This window comes from Stegastes partitus, unplaced genomic scaffold, assembly GCF_000690725.1.
Source record: "Stegastes partitus isolate 25-593 unplaced genomic scaffold, Stegastes_partitus-1.0.2 Scaffold516, whole genome shotgun sequence".
NCBI lineage: Eukaryota > Metazoa > Chordata > Actinopteri > Pomacentridae > Stegastes > Stegastes partitus.
The window spans coordinates 376749-393461 of record NW_007578247.1 but is presented as its reverse complement, the minus strand read 5'-3'; the positions used below and the strand labels follow the sequence as shown (position 1 = coordinate 393461).

The window sequence follows — 16713 nt, the reverse complement described above, 5'->3', positions numbered from 1 at the left end:
TCCTTGTGGACACATAGAAATTAAGAATTGGCCTTTCCGTGCACTTTGTGAGTTCTGAACTTTAGCAGTCACAAAATGACATTTAAAGCCAAACTCGGGACATAAATCAAAGTCTTTGTTCGTGATCAATTTAAAGAGCGATTGCCTTTTAATTTCCTGTCCAGTAATTGTGAACTTTCCATCACAGAAATGTCAAAATGACTTGAACGGTAAAATACCTGTGATTAATTATCTCTTTAGACTGGGATGGCTGTAATCCTTTTAGTAAAATTAATAATATTTTCCCCTCTATGTCATGATTATGACTTCGTATCTTAACAAATTATGTAAAATGTTTGACTTTGCTCGTAACTGACTGAAAACCAGCAATTTAACTTCTCATCATTTGGAAGTATTTCCATTCCAACCTTTTCATCCATTTACCCCTCTGCATGTCAGAAATGGGCTCCTATAGCATCCCACCACCAGCTGTCACACACTCCCCCACACCTGCAAGGAAAATAAAGCTAAATGGAACCTCGGTGTGGCTCCCAGCAAGCAGCTTTGCTCAGCACTCGCTCCGCCTCGTGCTTCTTAATCAAAACTGGCACTGTGGCAATTACCTAATTAGACATCAATTAATCCACACCCTTCAGGTCTGCAGCCACGTTTGACCTGAGGAGTAATGACAAAACCGCCTTCGAAGAACGGAGAAATCAGATTAATGGAAGTGGAGCGGCAGAGGTTGTGCTGCATTCGAGAAATCTCCAGAAATACACCGCAGTTCATTTCATAATTAACAGGTAGGAATATAATTGATTGAGACGTGAAAGCTTAATCACTCAGTTCCAATAAGCAGGATATCAGTGTTGAGTAGATTAATTCAATTATGTAATTAAAGCCGAGGGAAAGGGGAAGCTTTAGAGTTGATTGAAGGTTAAACAGCGGACTCACCTTTTCTCTCTTTATCGTCTCCGTCCAACAGTTAACTTCGCACTCAAGACGGCGAACACACACCCGCACTTAGTTTGTCTTTTTTTTATTAGACATAGCAATTTCACAAACAGCAGTTAGCCTGAAAATTACATTCAAATGTGCAGCTGACCATGCGCAAACACTCCAGATACACCTGCAAACAAAAGTAACAGTCGATCATGTGGTTGTTTTTTTTTTCTTCTTCTCACAATCTTTGTATTCTCATGTTTTAATTCAAATTTACAAAATCAAATCTTTCACTGGTTCACCATCAAAGCATACATACCTCAGTCACTATAACACATTTCAACAGCTAGTTTCTGTCACTGTACATATGCTCTGAAAGGGTTTTAAAGGCTCTTCTTTGCATTCTAACACCCACACACTCCCATACAACAATATTTTCAGTACCGCTCCTCTTCTCTGAATACTCTTTTAATATTAGCTTAAGTGAGGAGAAGGATCAACAATTCACGTGAAAAGGTAACATCACAGTTCCCGGGGTTCCACTCTGTTTTCCAGTAACACCAGGAGGTCAGCGATGTTTCCCGCCACTGAGGAAACTGACGATGAAGTTCATGAAGGAGCGCAGACGACGAGCCCCCGGCAGCTTAACGGAAACTTTACCAAAGCACGTTAGACTACACGACACACAGTTTGTACAAAGTGGCAAGACGAGGATGCTTCTGCTCAGCTTTAATTCCATTTAGGCTAATTCGCTCGCACACACAGGAGGAGGGTTGGTCCTCCGTCGTTCAAGTCACGAGGTTAATGGCTAACACTGGTTGAAAAAGGGGGGAAGTGCGGGTGTGGAGAGGGGGTGTCACTAAGGTGAGTGGGGCTGTGGGGAAGTCGATCTCCACTTCATCCAAGTGCCAAAAAGACAGTCTGTTAACACTGATTATTTTTTCCACCTGATCCAAAAGCACAAAGGGCTTACACATCACAGACAAAGCTCCACGACACAGAAAACGTATCCAGTTCAGATTCAGCGAGGTGAGGAGGTCGCTGGTTCGGGAGCAGCAGGGTTCCTGCCGTCGTCCCCAAGTCCGCTCTGGTTCCACCGGGAGGCAGAAGGAGCAGCCGGCTCTGCTCTGACGTTTGAACTACTGGCCACAGGGATCCAGTGTATGGAAAAACACCTGAATACTCAAATCCACCAAATCACACGGACGTCCACACATCATCACGGCACCACTCTGAAACACTGTCCATCGTCCGGCCCGCTACTTGCAGCAGGAATGGCAACTGAAAAAGCGGGTGAGATCTATACACCATGTTTTGTTTTTTGTTTTTTGTTTTAAATTCATCTCCAAAACTTCTGTAAGTGCAACACTTTCGTAAACTGTCAATGAATGGAACTTAGATTTGCTTGGTCCACAGCAATGCTCAGTTCAGTCAAAGAAAAAACGGGTGAGTGGAAAGAAGTCCAAGTTGGAAAAGCCTGGCGTCCTCTTCTGAGCAGGCGCCTCTACCTACCGAAAATACTTTCATACTCGAGCAGTATGAGCTCCACTATCTGGTTCTGGTACACCATGTGGACCGCGATGTTGCCCGTCTCGGTCTCGGGCCGGAGCAGCGTGGGTCCGAACACGATGGCCACGCTCTGGGTGGTCATGCGGTTGGCCTCTCCGTGGTCTATCACCCTGAGGGGGGAGGGAGAAGTAGAACAGGAGGAGATTTAGAGATTGGATGTGTCATACATGGCTTTAGGTGAGTGTATTTGTTTGACAATCGTTTGGTTTCAGTGCAGCTTCAGGGTTTCATCTGGAAAAACACCATTACTGTGCTCACACACATCTTTAGGGCTGGAGATGGAGCGTAGAGGCAAGCCTCTCGACACACTCTATGCAACGCTACAGAACGCTCCAGGCGAGAGCATAACAACCTTTTTAAATAGAATCTACATCCTTGCATGCAGATGCACAAAACAATAACATATTCATGGAGGGGAGGAAAAAAGGAAGATTAAATCCGCCTGCTGATACACGTAGACCTCCATACACTGAATGTCACGCTATAAATTTCCTCAAGAAACACCACTTCATAGGTACTGAATTACAGCAAACACAGCGCCATATAAATGCAAATTGGAAACCTAGGCAAATGTCATTGTGAACATATGATATTGCCACCGGCTCCAGCGGGCTAAGAATACACGTTGGCTGTAGTTTGTGTTTGCCCACAGGCTGATCAGTCGGAGGAAAGGTAAACACAGAGTCAAACAGCTGAACCGGTCAGAACTCAGCTTGATCTGCATGCATGAAACTCATTTAAGTGTGTGTCTGGTTAAGGCTGAACAGTCAGACGTGTTGCTGAGGTGGAGTAGACAGAGGTAGACCCACATCACAAGAAAGCTTCTACTACAGTAACCAAACATAGTAGGGCTGGATGTCGATGGTGCAACTGTGAGCCTGACGGAAACATAATGAACCTGAATGTAGGAACAGAGTAAAGTACAGTTTAAAGTATGAGCCGTTCTTTAGAATTTCCTTTTCTTGGTGTCACTTCCTGTAAGTGTTCAGCAGCTGGTTGTTACATATTTGCAGCTGAGACCATAATAAATGGAATAATATATATGAATGGAATACTTTCAATATCTGTTACTACACAATGTATTGCAATTATACCTTAGTTTAAAAAACATAAAACTCCTCTTAAGCTTTTCATCTTTAAAAAAAACTCAACTCTACCTTCGTGTTTGAATTAGGAATTTTGCCAACAATAGAAATATAACTCCAAAAGATCCTGAATAAGCTCAGGAATTCCCTGAGTTAACACCCTAAACTCCCAAACACACCTAAAAAATAGCCAAAACTCAAACATTTATCAGAGCCAGAAACTGTTAAAACAAAAAGACATCAACTTCTTAACACTACTTCATTTCATCACATCGTTCGTTCGGCACAATGACTCAAATCTAAGCTTCAAAACCAAGATATTTAACTAAACTCCCTTTCTTCTACATGTCTCCTTTAAAAACTTCAGAGACTTTTCAGATTCAGAGACACGGCGATACAACAGAGAGACCGAAAAGAAAACAAAGCACACTTGAGCAATAAAATAAATGCAGCACGGTTCAAAACCAGTAAACAAGAGGAGCAAGCTGTCAGCAAGTTCCTGAAAGATACAGTCAGCCTGGTGACATATTCCTCTAGAGTTGGTGTGCTGACTAGTTTGAAAAACACAGAGTTATGTAGGTTGTAAAAATGTAAACAGCTCACCATAGAATAGAGAGGATAGAATAGAAATACTTTATTGATCCCCAAGAGGAACGTCTGTAATATGTATAAAATACCAAGAATATGTGAAGACACCATTTTTCTCATATGAGTAACAGATGTGGGCACTTAGAAAAATATTGTACATGTAGATTCCGGTGTTTTGTTTTTTTCCCATTTTTTGTAATGTTTGTTGGCTTTCTGTCTTACTGACAAAAGCTGTGTTTGAGTTCTCTCTACTTCGAGCCATGGTGTTTCCACAGAGGTGTAAGACTCTATATTGCACTGAAAAATGAGCCCAGAGTGAGTAAAAATGTGACAAGAGGTTAAATAAGAAAGGGTTAGGGTTAGTGACACAGACAAATCTGAGCAGGTCCACTACCACTTTCAGTAACTTTCATATTTGAGGTGATACACTTCAGTTTGTGCTCCGAAGTACTGAGGTTCATGGAGGTCACAAAATATGTCTGACTGGAACATCGGTCTCGCTCAGCATCTTCTCAAGCATTTATTACTTCCAAATAAAAGATGTAAGCTGTGTAAGAGGTTAAGAATTTCATCTGTAAGCATCACTTCTTTATAGGTGCTACATCCACCCATCATCAGCACATGGAGGTGAGCCATGATGGCGTCTCTGCGCTGCTCTTACCTCCGCAGGTGTTTGAACAGGACTTGCATTGTGTCGTGGTTGGGTTTTGGCAACTTCTTGATTAAGTCTTTGATTGAATTCACTCGCTGCTTGTAGTCTGAGCATTCTGAAACACAGAAACAGAGTGAGTGAATGCACAGGCATACGGTGCCATCTTGTGGCCACACTAGGAACAAAAACCTCATCCGTGTCAAGTCAGAGAGGATTTTAACTTCAGCATCCTATTGGTCCTTGTGTATTTTAACCGTGTCAGACTGTGCCGTAGTGCGTCAGTGACAGAGAATCAGTTACTCACTAATGGCGTTCACAAAGTCATTGAAAGATCCGTATGTGAAGAGAGGCTCAGGAAGCTCCCTGAAGAACATCTTGAGGGCTCCGGTGGTGACGTGGATGTCCTCCCACTTACTGTCATTCAGATCCACTTTCTCATCTGACAGACGGAGGGAAACCGAACGCGACAGGAAGACAAGGAAAGAGACAGTCAGTTGGTAACTAACTCCAGTCAGGTGGCTCCTCACATCACACATACAGGCTGCACAGTTACAGGTGGTCAGACAAAGCTGCAGTCGTACCGTGATTCACAGCAAAGCGCAGCTTCTGGATCACTGCCAGGTTCCCGCTCACTCTGTACAAGCCGTCAATACTGAGCCCTGCAGGGGGAGGATGAGAAGAAGGGTGGACAGACAAAAGCAGTGAGTGTAAATGACAGGACTGTGTTTGTGCTTCCTGAAATGCCAAGTTGATCTCAAAGAGAGAGAACTAACAGAGGCAGGCCGATCAAACACTCTTCACCTTGCATCACCTCACACCTTCGCTGCTCCTGAACACACTGAAAGTAGTCTGTACCAAAACAGTCCTGTTGATGCTTGAAAGACGGATTGATTATGCCTGATACAAAAAGTTGAAGCAGCCAAAGCAAACAGTACATAGAAACCGCTTCAGATTCCTGATTCAGGCTGAACACGCCTCAGTGTGCTTCAATATACTGAACTGTTGGAAGTGCCATTCATGGGAACTGCTTGTGAGCGGAGGAGCTAGAAAGTAGACCTTGAAAGATTTTAGGTATAACTTTAACAAAGACAATTTTCAGGGGTTTAAATTCACAGTTGTGTTGTTTTTGTACATTTGATGTGAACTGATGTAGCTGAAAATAAATCACTGAGTCAAATCAGTCGTCAGCTGGCAGTTTATTAGCTCCAGCTAGGTGTTTCTTCAGCTGTATGTTATTTGGAGGATGTAGTTTGTGGTACTGTTGAACTATATTACATTCCAAGGTTTGATCAAAAAGTTCAGAGAAGGTGCCTATAAAAATCAAAACACACGTCTGATTTACCACCTCAGTCAAAGCAATGTCTCTGAGCAGTGATGTTCTGCTGCCAGCATGTCTGAAACACTCATCAGGCAACATTTGTGATCAGCGCTCAATCACCTAAACTGTGTCATAGTGGGAACCCTTGGACTTGGACTATATTTTGGGGAACAGGAAGAAGTCACGGGGAGACGAATCTGATGAGAAAGCAGCGATTATGTTGTGACCAATAACCCTGCGCTAACCCGGTTAGCGTATTCTAGCATGATGTCAGCTAAAAGGGCACTAAAAGAGTAACATCCATGAAAACAATCACCAGCAATGAAGCTGATGCAGTGGATGGCTGGTGTGATCACTGGTCACTGGTTGAAGGTTTGTACTGAACAGAACACAGTGAAGCACCACGATGTCACAGACGTATGAACGATGATGCAGCTCTTTACTGTTGCACGTTTAAATGGGGACGCATTAAATGAAATGATTCAAATAAACAGTGATTTAAAATCTTTGTCTTAAAAATTGAATTTTGTCTAGAAAAATCCAAAACAGTTCCTCTGTTAAGTCAAACCTGCTGCTTCCAAACCACGTCTGGGATTTGATCACAGTTTGCTGAGCTTCATGATTTGCAGGCCCACTAGTGGCTGTTTTTCACTACAGGAACTTGTTGTATGCTGGCCCAAACCTTTGTGCTTTTTCTGAACTGTGTCTGTAGAAGCTGCTTACTACTGAGCGGCCCTGAACAACTACTTGCACGGCTCGACACTAATTCGGTAAACTTGAGTAGACGGATGCTGATTAGTTAAACTCGAAGAGGAAAACAGGGCTAATTTTTTCCTCCCTCTTGATGTCCTCATCAACTAGAAGTCTTCTCTTCTGACAGGCTGATGCAACAAACCATCGCTTGCCCCATTTCCTACATATTCATAGAACTGAAGTTACATCCAGTTGCTACTATTTGTTGTTGTCTGATGTACTAGAAGCAGACATTGTAGTCAAAGCTATTTGATACCAAACCAGAAAACAGAAAAGTCAAAGGATTACAGGCCTGTTAACATTCACAGCACCTCGTGGCTGCCCCAAGATCCTGCAGTGGAAAGCTCAATATGTAATAATCCTGAATGTGTGACTTCATTTATTCCAAAATGTTATTAGGTCTGACATAGAAAGGTTACCTTCTATCATGACTTTTATGGGGAAATGAGCAGGGGGCTAATCCACATGAGACATTAAACAAGTCTAAAGGATGACTCAGGATGCGGTAGGTGCTGCTCGTACCTGTGTTCTCCACATGGTCGATGCACATTTTGACAAAGTTGGGCACTGATGTGTTCTCCCGCTGGCACAGACTGGTCAGACTGCAGCCAAACACCTGATCTGTAAGTAGACAAACACATTTATCTTTAATGTTTCAGCACACATTATCCCTTTAAGACATTGGTCCTTTAACATCGATACTTCATCAGTTCATGCAGACGTACAGCAGATCCCTTTAATGTTCCTCGTATCCGCCACATGGACGGAGAGAGCCACAGTATGCACACAGTATTTGTCATTCACAGAAGACTAGACAACTCTAAGTGATGTAGAACATAATAATAAATAAAACAGATCACATCCTAACTGATAGCAGCTTATCAAACTGTCCAAATAATTAACAGTTTATTTATGATGATAATCTAACTTCTGCTTTACAAACAATAAATAAAAACATCCTGTGACGGAGCTCAGGACGTGAGGACGGTCACGATGCAACAGATGATCAAACTGCAGCTGACAGACTGGTTCTGTGACAGCTCGCCTGTCTGAGGGGAAGGAGAGCACACAGTGTGACCTGCTGTTAGATCCTGATCCATCCTGTATCCATACTATTAGAACCTACTGATGAAGTTACTGTTGTTCTGGGTGTTAATTCATTCATCTCTCTGAATCCTGGATGGATCCTGCTGCTGTTTAATAAACTCACAGTAAAAATTCCTTAAAGCAACCTCAGCTCATGTTAACATCTTGTGGGGAAGAATGCATTATACTGGTGAAGTATTAAGTGGTTAGTGTGTGTTTCTCATCATAGCAGCGTTTCATTTTTATGAACATGACTGAATAGATTTTAAATCGTAGGACAAAAGGCTACGTTTGCTCTCTGTGATGTTGATGTTTTGGACAAACATTGGTATTGAAATGTGAAAAAAAAAAGTCTTCCCTGAATCACTTCACATAACTCGAAGAATCCCTTCTTGTGCGTGCCTATCAGTTACAGTGACCAGGTGCAGCTCAGACTTGTATCTCACTGAAAGTGGTTCGGCTTTAATGGAAAGTGAGCACAGAGCTCATCCAGACATGAAGCTGAACAGATTCCACGTCTGACGGAGGCTCTTCACGTGTCTCGTCTTGAGCTACTGAGCTGGATTCTGGCTGAATACCTTTGATGTATCCTTTGTCTCGGACAGCCTGATATGTGGGACGACGTGTCAGGAACTTCTTCAGTTTCAACCTGGTCTTCTTCTGGTCTGACGAGTCCATGCTCACTGAGGTCTTCATCACTGAGAGGAGACAGGCAGGATGTGAGTGCTTCTCTTCAAGCCAAGAATACAAACACATTTATGCTCCATTCCAACAGCAGTGCAGGGACACTAGCTGATTGTCTCACCTCTATTCTTCTTGGAGTCCCGGTGGTCTTTCTCCTTGTCCTGCTTCTCTGCTCCCGGAGACTCAGGCATGTCCTCCTCAATGGCTTCATCCGACTCCCACGCCTGGACGGGAAGAGACACAAATATGTGCTGTTAGCTTAAGTCAGCTCACATTGAATTTGCTCTTAGATCCCATTCAATCCATCCAAGTTTGTAGAGGCTCATTCACACTCCTGAGTATTTACCCTTTCACTGTGGTTTGTTTAAACAGGTGTTAAGTGTGATTTCAGCTCTGGTGGCACTAAACAGGGAAAAAGCCTGAACTCGTATCCCAGAGATGAGAAGTGGCTGAATCACAGGTAACGCTTCTGTCTCATCCAAACACTGTGCTGATGAAAGCCAACATGAACGGTGGCAGAAAACGAAGGCGTCCACTCACATGAGTGTTGATGGTCTCAATTAGGGCCCGGTACCAGTCGTTGATGACGCTGTCGATCTCGGACTGGATCAGCAGCTCTGTGCCCTGACGGGTCTTCAGCTGGGGAAGGAAAGGATCAAAAGTCAGAACTGCACAACTAAAAGCTAGTGTTGAAATGTGCCAGCAGCAGGTCCAGTGTGTCTGATACCTCGATGACGTGTTTCTTGCTGGACTTGTCCTTGGAGGCCCACTCCACCGACCCCCCACGCAGATCAACCGTGAACTCGGGCTTCGACTGATTGCTGCCGAACTTCTGGAATCAATAATTGGGATACAGCATGAGAGTCCACTTCAGACACAAACATGAACACAGAAGTAAATATCAAGGCAGTTTGTGAGTGAATCAGAAGATGTAGTCACGTCAAATACAAGAAAGACAAGAGTTTGAATATATGAGTGTAAAAGCCCAGGACCTGAACCCTCTATATGACAAAATATACAAAGTTATAAAATATATTCTAAATCTTTATCTTGGGGGTGACTGTTAGAGCAGGTGTCACCAGGGGTTGAACTGGGATTTGTGAAGTGGGGGGGCTCATGTGCAATTAGTTTAGCCTCACAGACAGTAAAACCAGTTGACCAGTCTGAAGTTTATTCGTCAGTCGAGCTGTAAAGTAACTTTTGAGATGTTGCATTTGAATCTAGTAAACCTAGGATCTGAAAACAGCCAGTGTATTCCTTCCTCACAGAGAAACAAAGTCAGTTCCAGCACCACAAACAGCGCAGTGCCTTGAAGTCAGCTGTCAGGACTTGGCAGAGGCTGCCCCTTGGAACTGTGGGTAACTGTCGCTACTCTTAAGGATTCTAATGACATATCCATACATGATTTGCTTTCGTCACTACTCTGCCAGCTCTTGAGCTCATCCAGTCTGTGGAGGGTCTGGAGGCCATAATCTGCTTCTAGAGCTGTTCAGGTGTCCCCTTTACCAGAAACATGAGCCCCCACAGCGTGTCATTGTTGTGGTAGGTTTTAATATCAGCCTGCCTCCTGTGGAATGGAAGTTTCAGGTCAGCGGTCAGAAGAGAAACGTCCTGCTGTACCATCTTCTGCCACATCAGAGAGCCAACTCTGATGGTGGTGCTGTTTCAACACTTTGGCTGACCTCACTACGTTCATGTTGTCTGAGGCAGATTTCTACTTCTATTGCTACGATGGAGGCAAACTGCTATCAGGAGGCGGAGCTCTGCTGTGGTGGGCTTCGGCCCAATTGAACCCCTGGGTGTCACCCTCATAAATCCTGTAAATATCATTTTAGAACTTTTCATCTACACTCACACATTTTTAGTTCTGTTACAAGAAAGACAGAAACACTATTAGTTCTTGTTATTAACATGTGCATATTAATAAACACTCAATATTTTGACTTATACTATTTAAAGCCTACTTTTCGCAAATTTTGTCACTGCTGTAGCTGAATGATGATATGTGTGACGTAATTTAGCGTCACAGAGAAAAGTGATCGTCACAGTGGGCCTCATGCAAAAATGTTTTCATCCTGTTGATCTCAATCTGTCTTTTATTCATACAACAAAGTCTCCAAACTCCAAAATGTGTAACTGGTGAGACATTAGTACCTCTTCACTCCTTCCTTCACATGAAATCTTCCTCCTAACTACAACACAAGGCCTTCATTTGTGTTTTGACATGTTTCCTTGAACATTAAGTCAAATGTCATAAAACAACTGAGCATAATTTGTTAAACTGATGGAATTCCACATGGGAGGAGGAGGGCATGAACGGTATGTGAAACAACAGAAACACAGTGTAGGACATGTAACACATCTGCATGTCATACTCATGGCTGAGTGTTTTGAATTTGTCTCATCTGAACTGCAGAAGTCTTGTGTAATATTCATGCCAATTAATTAGACTAAGTTCATCCTCTGGCAACTTTCAGTGCCATGATGTGAGCAGAACATTGATTCTAAATGATCTTTGTTTTCTAATTGTTCATCATTCAGCTTACAACAGAAGTGAGCACAACTCTGTGCAATACCACCCAACAGTCAAATGATTCTAAATTGTGTCACCTCTAAATATTTGCATTGCTTCCATGTTGAGCAGTAGGGTATTTGCGCTTACAGAAAATTAAAAAAATAATTATAAATAGAGGCTCCACAGGACCAGCTGAATGCAACAAACATGAGATAGATTGTGCACGTAGTGAACTGTCAGTGGTGTCATCTTAGGAGGAGGATTCCTGCCGTCACTGTGTTTCCACTGATTTTTTGTTGGTCCTCATTTTCCATCTTTGTGAGGAAACACAATCACATTTTTCAGTTCCTCTGGCAATTCTTTTCCACGTGGAGTCCTGATGCAGACAGACGCAGCTCATATGGCCCAAACTACGTTCTGCTGCTCATCGCTCATTTTACAAACAAGTTGGGTTGATTAAAAATCTCAGGTCATTGATCACAAATGCATTCGTTTTTGTGGCATTGAGTTTCTACTCTGAAGTCTGCATTTTCAATGTAGTCTTTCTAAAGTTTTTGCTTTAAAGAATTACACTGTAGGTAATTTCTGTCACACATCTAATATTTCAACTTTATGGTCGGTCCAAATTAAGATATTAAGATGAATCAGGTGTGTTTTTCTCAGTGAATAAACTACTTGACCAGCAGAGCAGGTGTGCAACAGTCGTGCATTTTGCTTGTACCAAGGACAAAATTCTAAAATAAGAAAACTAGTGAATGTGTTTCTTGCATGAGGTCCAGTTTTATTTGCTTGCGTTTCCAAACAGTGTGATCTCTAAGCACCAGGCAGAATGTGTGGTTTAATATCATTAAAGTGCAAAAAGAAGGCACAAGTGAATTCTCATAAGACTCAAAAATGTCATACTTGGAGTAAATTGGTTTCAATAAAATAGTAGCTTCTTACATGCTGTCTTGCGAATTCAAGAAAAGAAAAAAAACACACACACAAAGGCCTCATTTAATCTGTCTAACCAAGTTATTGTCCATCAGAATCAAGTGAATCAAGCATAACAACACAGATCAGTCAGTCTCCTGGTCAGTCAAAGCAGGGGTGAATGGCAAAAAACAACAGAAGACAGGAAGGAGCAGCAACACATGCAGAGAGAAGGACATACAGCGGCAGCCTGCACAGGCCTACAGTTCACATAGGAGACAGCAGGGCGGGGCTTGACTGAGCGCTTCCAGCTGCTAAGAAGAGTGAGGAGCAGCTCTGGGATAGAGCCGCTGCGGTAGTATGACTTCAGGGAGGAGAGGAAAGAAGAGGAGAAAAGCAATAAACAGAGGATGACGGACTTCACATCACAGATGGCATGAAGACAGGTGACTATGCAGAAATACAGGAGAGAGAAATATCACAGAGATGGAAGGAATGCTAAAAAAAACAGCTCAGAGACTTAGCAGAAGCACGAGCCTCTTGGTGCTGATGGGATACGTACCCAGGTGGTGCTGCCCCCCTGACCTTTGGCAAAGAGCAGAGAGGAACCCTGCAGCACGGTCCACGAGGAGGTCCAGTTCTTCCTGTTAGTCAAGAGAAAACATACAAAACATTCACGCTCTGTGAATTAAAAAAACACTGAATGTCAGCCGTTAAAAAAAAAGCAGTGAAACTAACCTGACTTTCTTTCCATTCTCTGTGATTTTGGTGACATTGAGGACTCCACACTTCTCTGAAGGCTGAGGAAAGACAGAGATGGCAGGTAAAAACAAATGAAACCCATGCAAACAAATACACAAACACTCTCATACACGCGCTAAAGCTTGACAAGCAAATGGGACAGTGTTGGAGGCTAAAAGCTGCCGTGTTGACTGATGCTATGTCCAAATATGACCAGCAGATGGCACTCTAACGCTGCAGCAAAGTGTTGAAACTGCTGCATTTCTGCTGGTGGAAGTAAGAGTTTTGTCACCGAGTTAGGTTTGATGCAGTTAGAATGTGGCATGCAGCAGATGAGACCAGGTGGAGTGTTCAGAAAGTGAGAGATGAAAAGTGTTTTGTTTGGATGCAGTGAAAGCAGGAGGATGATAAGTGCGATGCGGTGTGCAGTGCAGGCTGGGATACTAACGGTCGAGGGGTGCTTAGGAGATGAGGGGCAGGAGTCAGAGTCTGGAGAGCTCTGTTTGGGCGCCGGAGCACACTCCTACCAACAAGAGGCACAACATGATGAGTGGCTAATAACTACCGGCTAACTACAAGAAGACACATGAAGACAGTCAGTCCGAGGTTAGTGAGGAGAAGAAAATGGATAAAAACCTGGAGTGGAATCAAAAGATGGAGTTATTGTTAATTCAGGGCATCAGAAGATAAAAGGCAGGTTTCGATTTGAGTAACAAACAACATGCTTTTTCAGTTTCTGAGAAAAGTGTGTTAATTCATCGTTTTAGTCCAAGATGCTGCTTCTTTCCATTCTGCTGGAACTACAGTCCACAACAGGAAAAACTAGTCTGTGATTGGGTGAGCACGTGGTCTGCCTGAATCTTGTACAGACGTTTATTCTGAAGGACACTCTGACAGAGAATCAAAACAGATCAGCTGTTGATTAGAGAGGACGCCGAGGAGCAGAGGCTGTGGGCGGTACCAACTTTATCACGATACACAGAGAGACGGAGTCTCTTCTTATGCGGGTCAGAGGCGAACCGCCAGAGTTTGAAGGAAAACTGCAACGAAACCGCCACAAAGTTAGCCTCTGATACACTGTGTTAATCTTAAAAGTAAAAAAGTCTGACTGATGTCACTAATACAGGGATGCATATGATGTCTGCCTCATCTTGCATCCAATCACTGAATGAAAAACCCTAATGTAGACTGACAGACAGATAACACCTGTCAAGATAGACGTTTACAGTTTTGCTTGAAACTGTTACATAAAAAGAAGCACCCTAAATAAATAATGACAGTAAAGTGTGAGGTCACATGTCTTTGAAGACTGTCAGGTAACTGATCACAGAACATGATGTAATGAGCACACTTAAATAATTAATACTAACCGAGAACAACTCATTGAGCACTCCCATCTCACATGTAAACTTCATTTACTGGTCCTATGGAGTACTTCATACGTCAGCTTGTGAAACCAGTCGTATAATGTCATTTTTGGTTATCAAGTCTAAGAAAACACTGCAGCCCCTCAGCTTATGCCAGAAAACAATAAAGCATGTGAATGAACAAGTTCAGAATGTAGCAGCTCTGCTTCTAACTGATTTTAACTCACGACTTCACATCATTTTATAATCAACCTGCCTCTGACACACAATGTTCAGTCACTGCAGCAGTAGGACAAAATGTCCTGATTTCTACTGGTACTGTTCTACATTTAATGAAAGGATGGAACTCTGTGGACACATTTATTACTGTTTACCTGTTGAACAACACATGCTAATGAAACTTATGTGAGAACACCTACCACACTGAGTGTTATGACTGTTTGTGCACAAACTTTCATTATTCAACAGCAAGCATCGGCTATTTTTATGTACAGATAATTTGAGATTTGAAAGCACAAATGTTGAGGTTTTCTGTCCTGACACCTGCTAGGCTACCGATGGTAGGAAGGATTGAATAAAAAAAAGTGACTTGTTAAATTATGGGAAGTGTAGGGAAGAGTAAGGATAGTTCAGTTTCTACTGCTTTTGCTTAACCAGCCTTTTTTCAGTGTGTGTCTTGGGAGTTGGCTCACAAACTGATAAATGTGCAAAGTAAGTTGCAGGAACAAACAATAACATGAGTAATATAGGTAAAACTAGTGCTGGAAGGTCCGAGTGCTCATGTGAATGCACCGTGTACTGGCTGCCTTGCCCATCTTCAGGTCATAGGACTGCAGGACACAGTAGCAGGTACCCAGAGGAAGTCACACAGTATGCATCACTGAGATTAAGCTGTCAGCTACATGCACCATTAGGACCAGTCAGGACTCCAGACTGACTTTTCCACTGGTGACACTGGTGCTGTCATCTCCCTCAGTTAGTCGTACCATCACAATTTAGTCACATCCCTTCCTCTCCATCTTTTTTTGGTACAGTAAGGTACTAATCGATTGATAGAGTCACATGCAGGATAAGGTACACTCTAGCTAGCTGACTGAACAGAGGCCTCCAGTCTCTCTACTCAAGTTACTGCAGCTCACACAACTCAGAAAGACATGTTATAAAAAATGACTTGGAAAGCCTGAAATAAGGCATCTGAAAAATAGTGATTATTATTGGATGTATTTTGCTGCCCTAGCACTGCGTTCTCCATTGTGATTGAACAAAGTACTGTTTCTTCTTCTTCACTGGCTCTGTCGGTGTCTCCCTGCAGCCGGCCCTTTCATGATCTGGTGTGTCTGAGTCAGAACCTCTCCATCTCCACCAGCCTCCTCCTTTGTTGAATCATTCTCATTTTTTAAATAATCAGCTACAAACATTTCATCTCTGTGACATGGTGACAGCTACATGGACAGGGAGAGAATAAATGAGCCAGTAAAGAAGTACCATTTTCGACCGCTGTGGCTGAGGCAGAAGCTACCTGAGTTGGTGGGAGGGGTCATAACAGCCTAATGATCATCATACACTAGCACAAATGCGACCACGTGAAATTCGTACACACTCTAAAAAAAGGCGGCATATGCAGTCATTTTGGTCACAGTCTGGAGCCCTGCCGGTGTACGCCCAATAGACAGTGGATAAAGCTAAAATGTCACATTTTGCTAACATTAGTTTTCACCACCTTTTGTCCAGATTCCAAAATAAAAGAGACAGATTAAGCCGTTGTAAGCCTTTTCCTCCATTGAGCTGAAAGCGTCATTAGCACTTGGGGATTAAGCTCACTGTACGTGCCGATAAGACAGACCACATGAAACACCTACAGCGTCAGCAGAGCCTGTTTCCATCAACACTGTGTTTAACCCACATCCGCTCCCACATTTCCACATACCTTGTCGTTGAGGTCTAAGACGTAAGTGCTGTGCCTCCACTTGGTGAGGACGATGGGATCCTGCTGCTTCCTCTCCAGACTGCGACTCTTGGGAACCTCACCGGACTGAGGGGAGATGTTGTACTGAAGAGACAGAGAACAAAGCTCAGGTTTACAGTCCATCAAGGTGTTCTAGCAGACCCTTCAGTGTCCTCTCTGTCTCCTACCTCTCCTTTTACTGTCCACAGAACCATTTGTTAGAGGAACCTCCCTTACACAGCAGCCATTGTTTTCTACAGACACCTGTAAAGTCCTCTGAATGAATACGTGTCTGCACTACACTACTGTTGATTCACTCTGAGAATGGAGCGCTCTATTCTGATCTGCCGTAAAGCCTCCAGATTAGAGGGAAAGGAGCCACTAATAGTCCGCCACTGAGAGTTCAACACAAACTTGGCTCCTCCGTGAGCTCATCCACTTACAATAGCAGGACCTGTCTTAAGACCACAATTAAAGTGTGGTGCAGGTTAGTGGTGTTAGGTAATGTAATGTGAGAAGATTTTCCTTTTTCACATGTAGCTTTAAATGGGGCACGACTGATGTAACAGGGAAGGTG

At 43.1% G+C, this 16713-nt stretch overlaps 1 protein-coding gene across 5 annotated transcripts in view; it reads right to left on the bottom strand.

The window, feature by feature from the left end:
- Window positions 1-1002: 1002 nt before the first annotated feature.
- arhgap12b (Rho GTPase activating protein 12b) overlaps window positions 1003-16713 on the bottom strand; it is a 72099-nt gene continuing 56388 nt past the window's right edge. For 2 of the 5 annotated variants that reach the window (XM_008287721.1, XM_008287723.1), the window contains exons 6-18: window positions 16119-16241; window positions 13273-13347; window positions 12822-12883; window positions 12646-12727; window positions 9384-9485; window positions 9197-9295; window positions 8778-8880; window positions 8551-8670; window positions 7409-7507; window positions 5397-5474; window positions 5120-5254; window positions 4825-4930; window positions 1003-2600 (exon numbers count right to left, since the gene is read on the bottom strand). In XM_008287721.1, coding sequence (XP_008285943.1) covers window positions 2426-2600; window positions 4825-4930; window positions 5120-5254; window positions 5397-5474; window positions 7409-7507; window positions 8551-8670; window positions 8778-8880; window positions 9197-9295; window positions 9384-9485; window positions 12646-12727; window positions 12822-12883; window positions 13273-13347; window positions 16119-16241 — 1359 coding nt within the window. In that variant the 3' untranslated portion in view covers window positions 1003-2425. Of the gene's footprint in view, window positions 2601-4824; window positions 4931-5119; window positions 5255-5396; window positions 5475-7408; window positions 7508-8550; window positions 8671-8777; window positions 8881-9196; window positions 9296-9383; window positions 9489-12324; window positions 12448-12645; window positions 12728-12821; window positions 12884-13272; window positions 13348-16118; window positions 16242-16713 lie in introns of all 5 variants that reach the window. The other 3 variants (XM_008287720.1, XM_008287722.1, XM_008287725.1) reach the window with 3 other exon arrangements.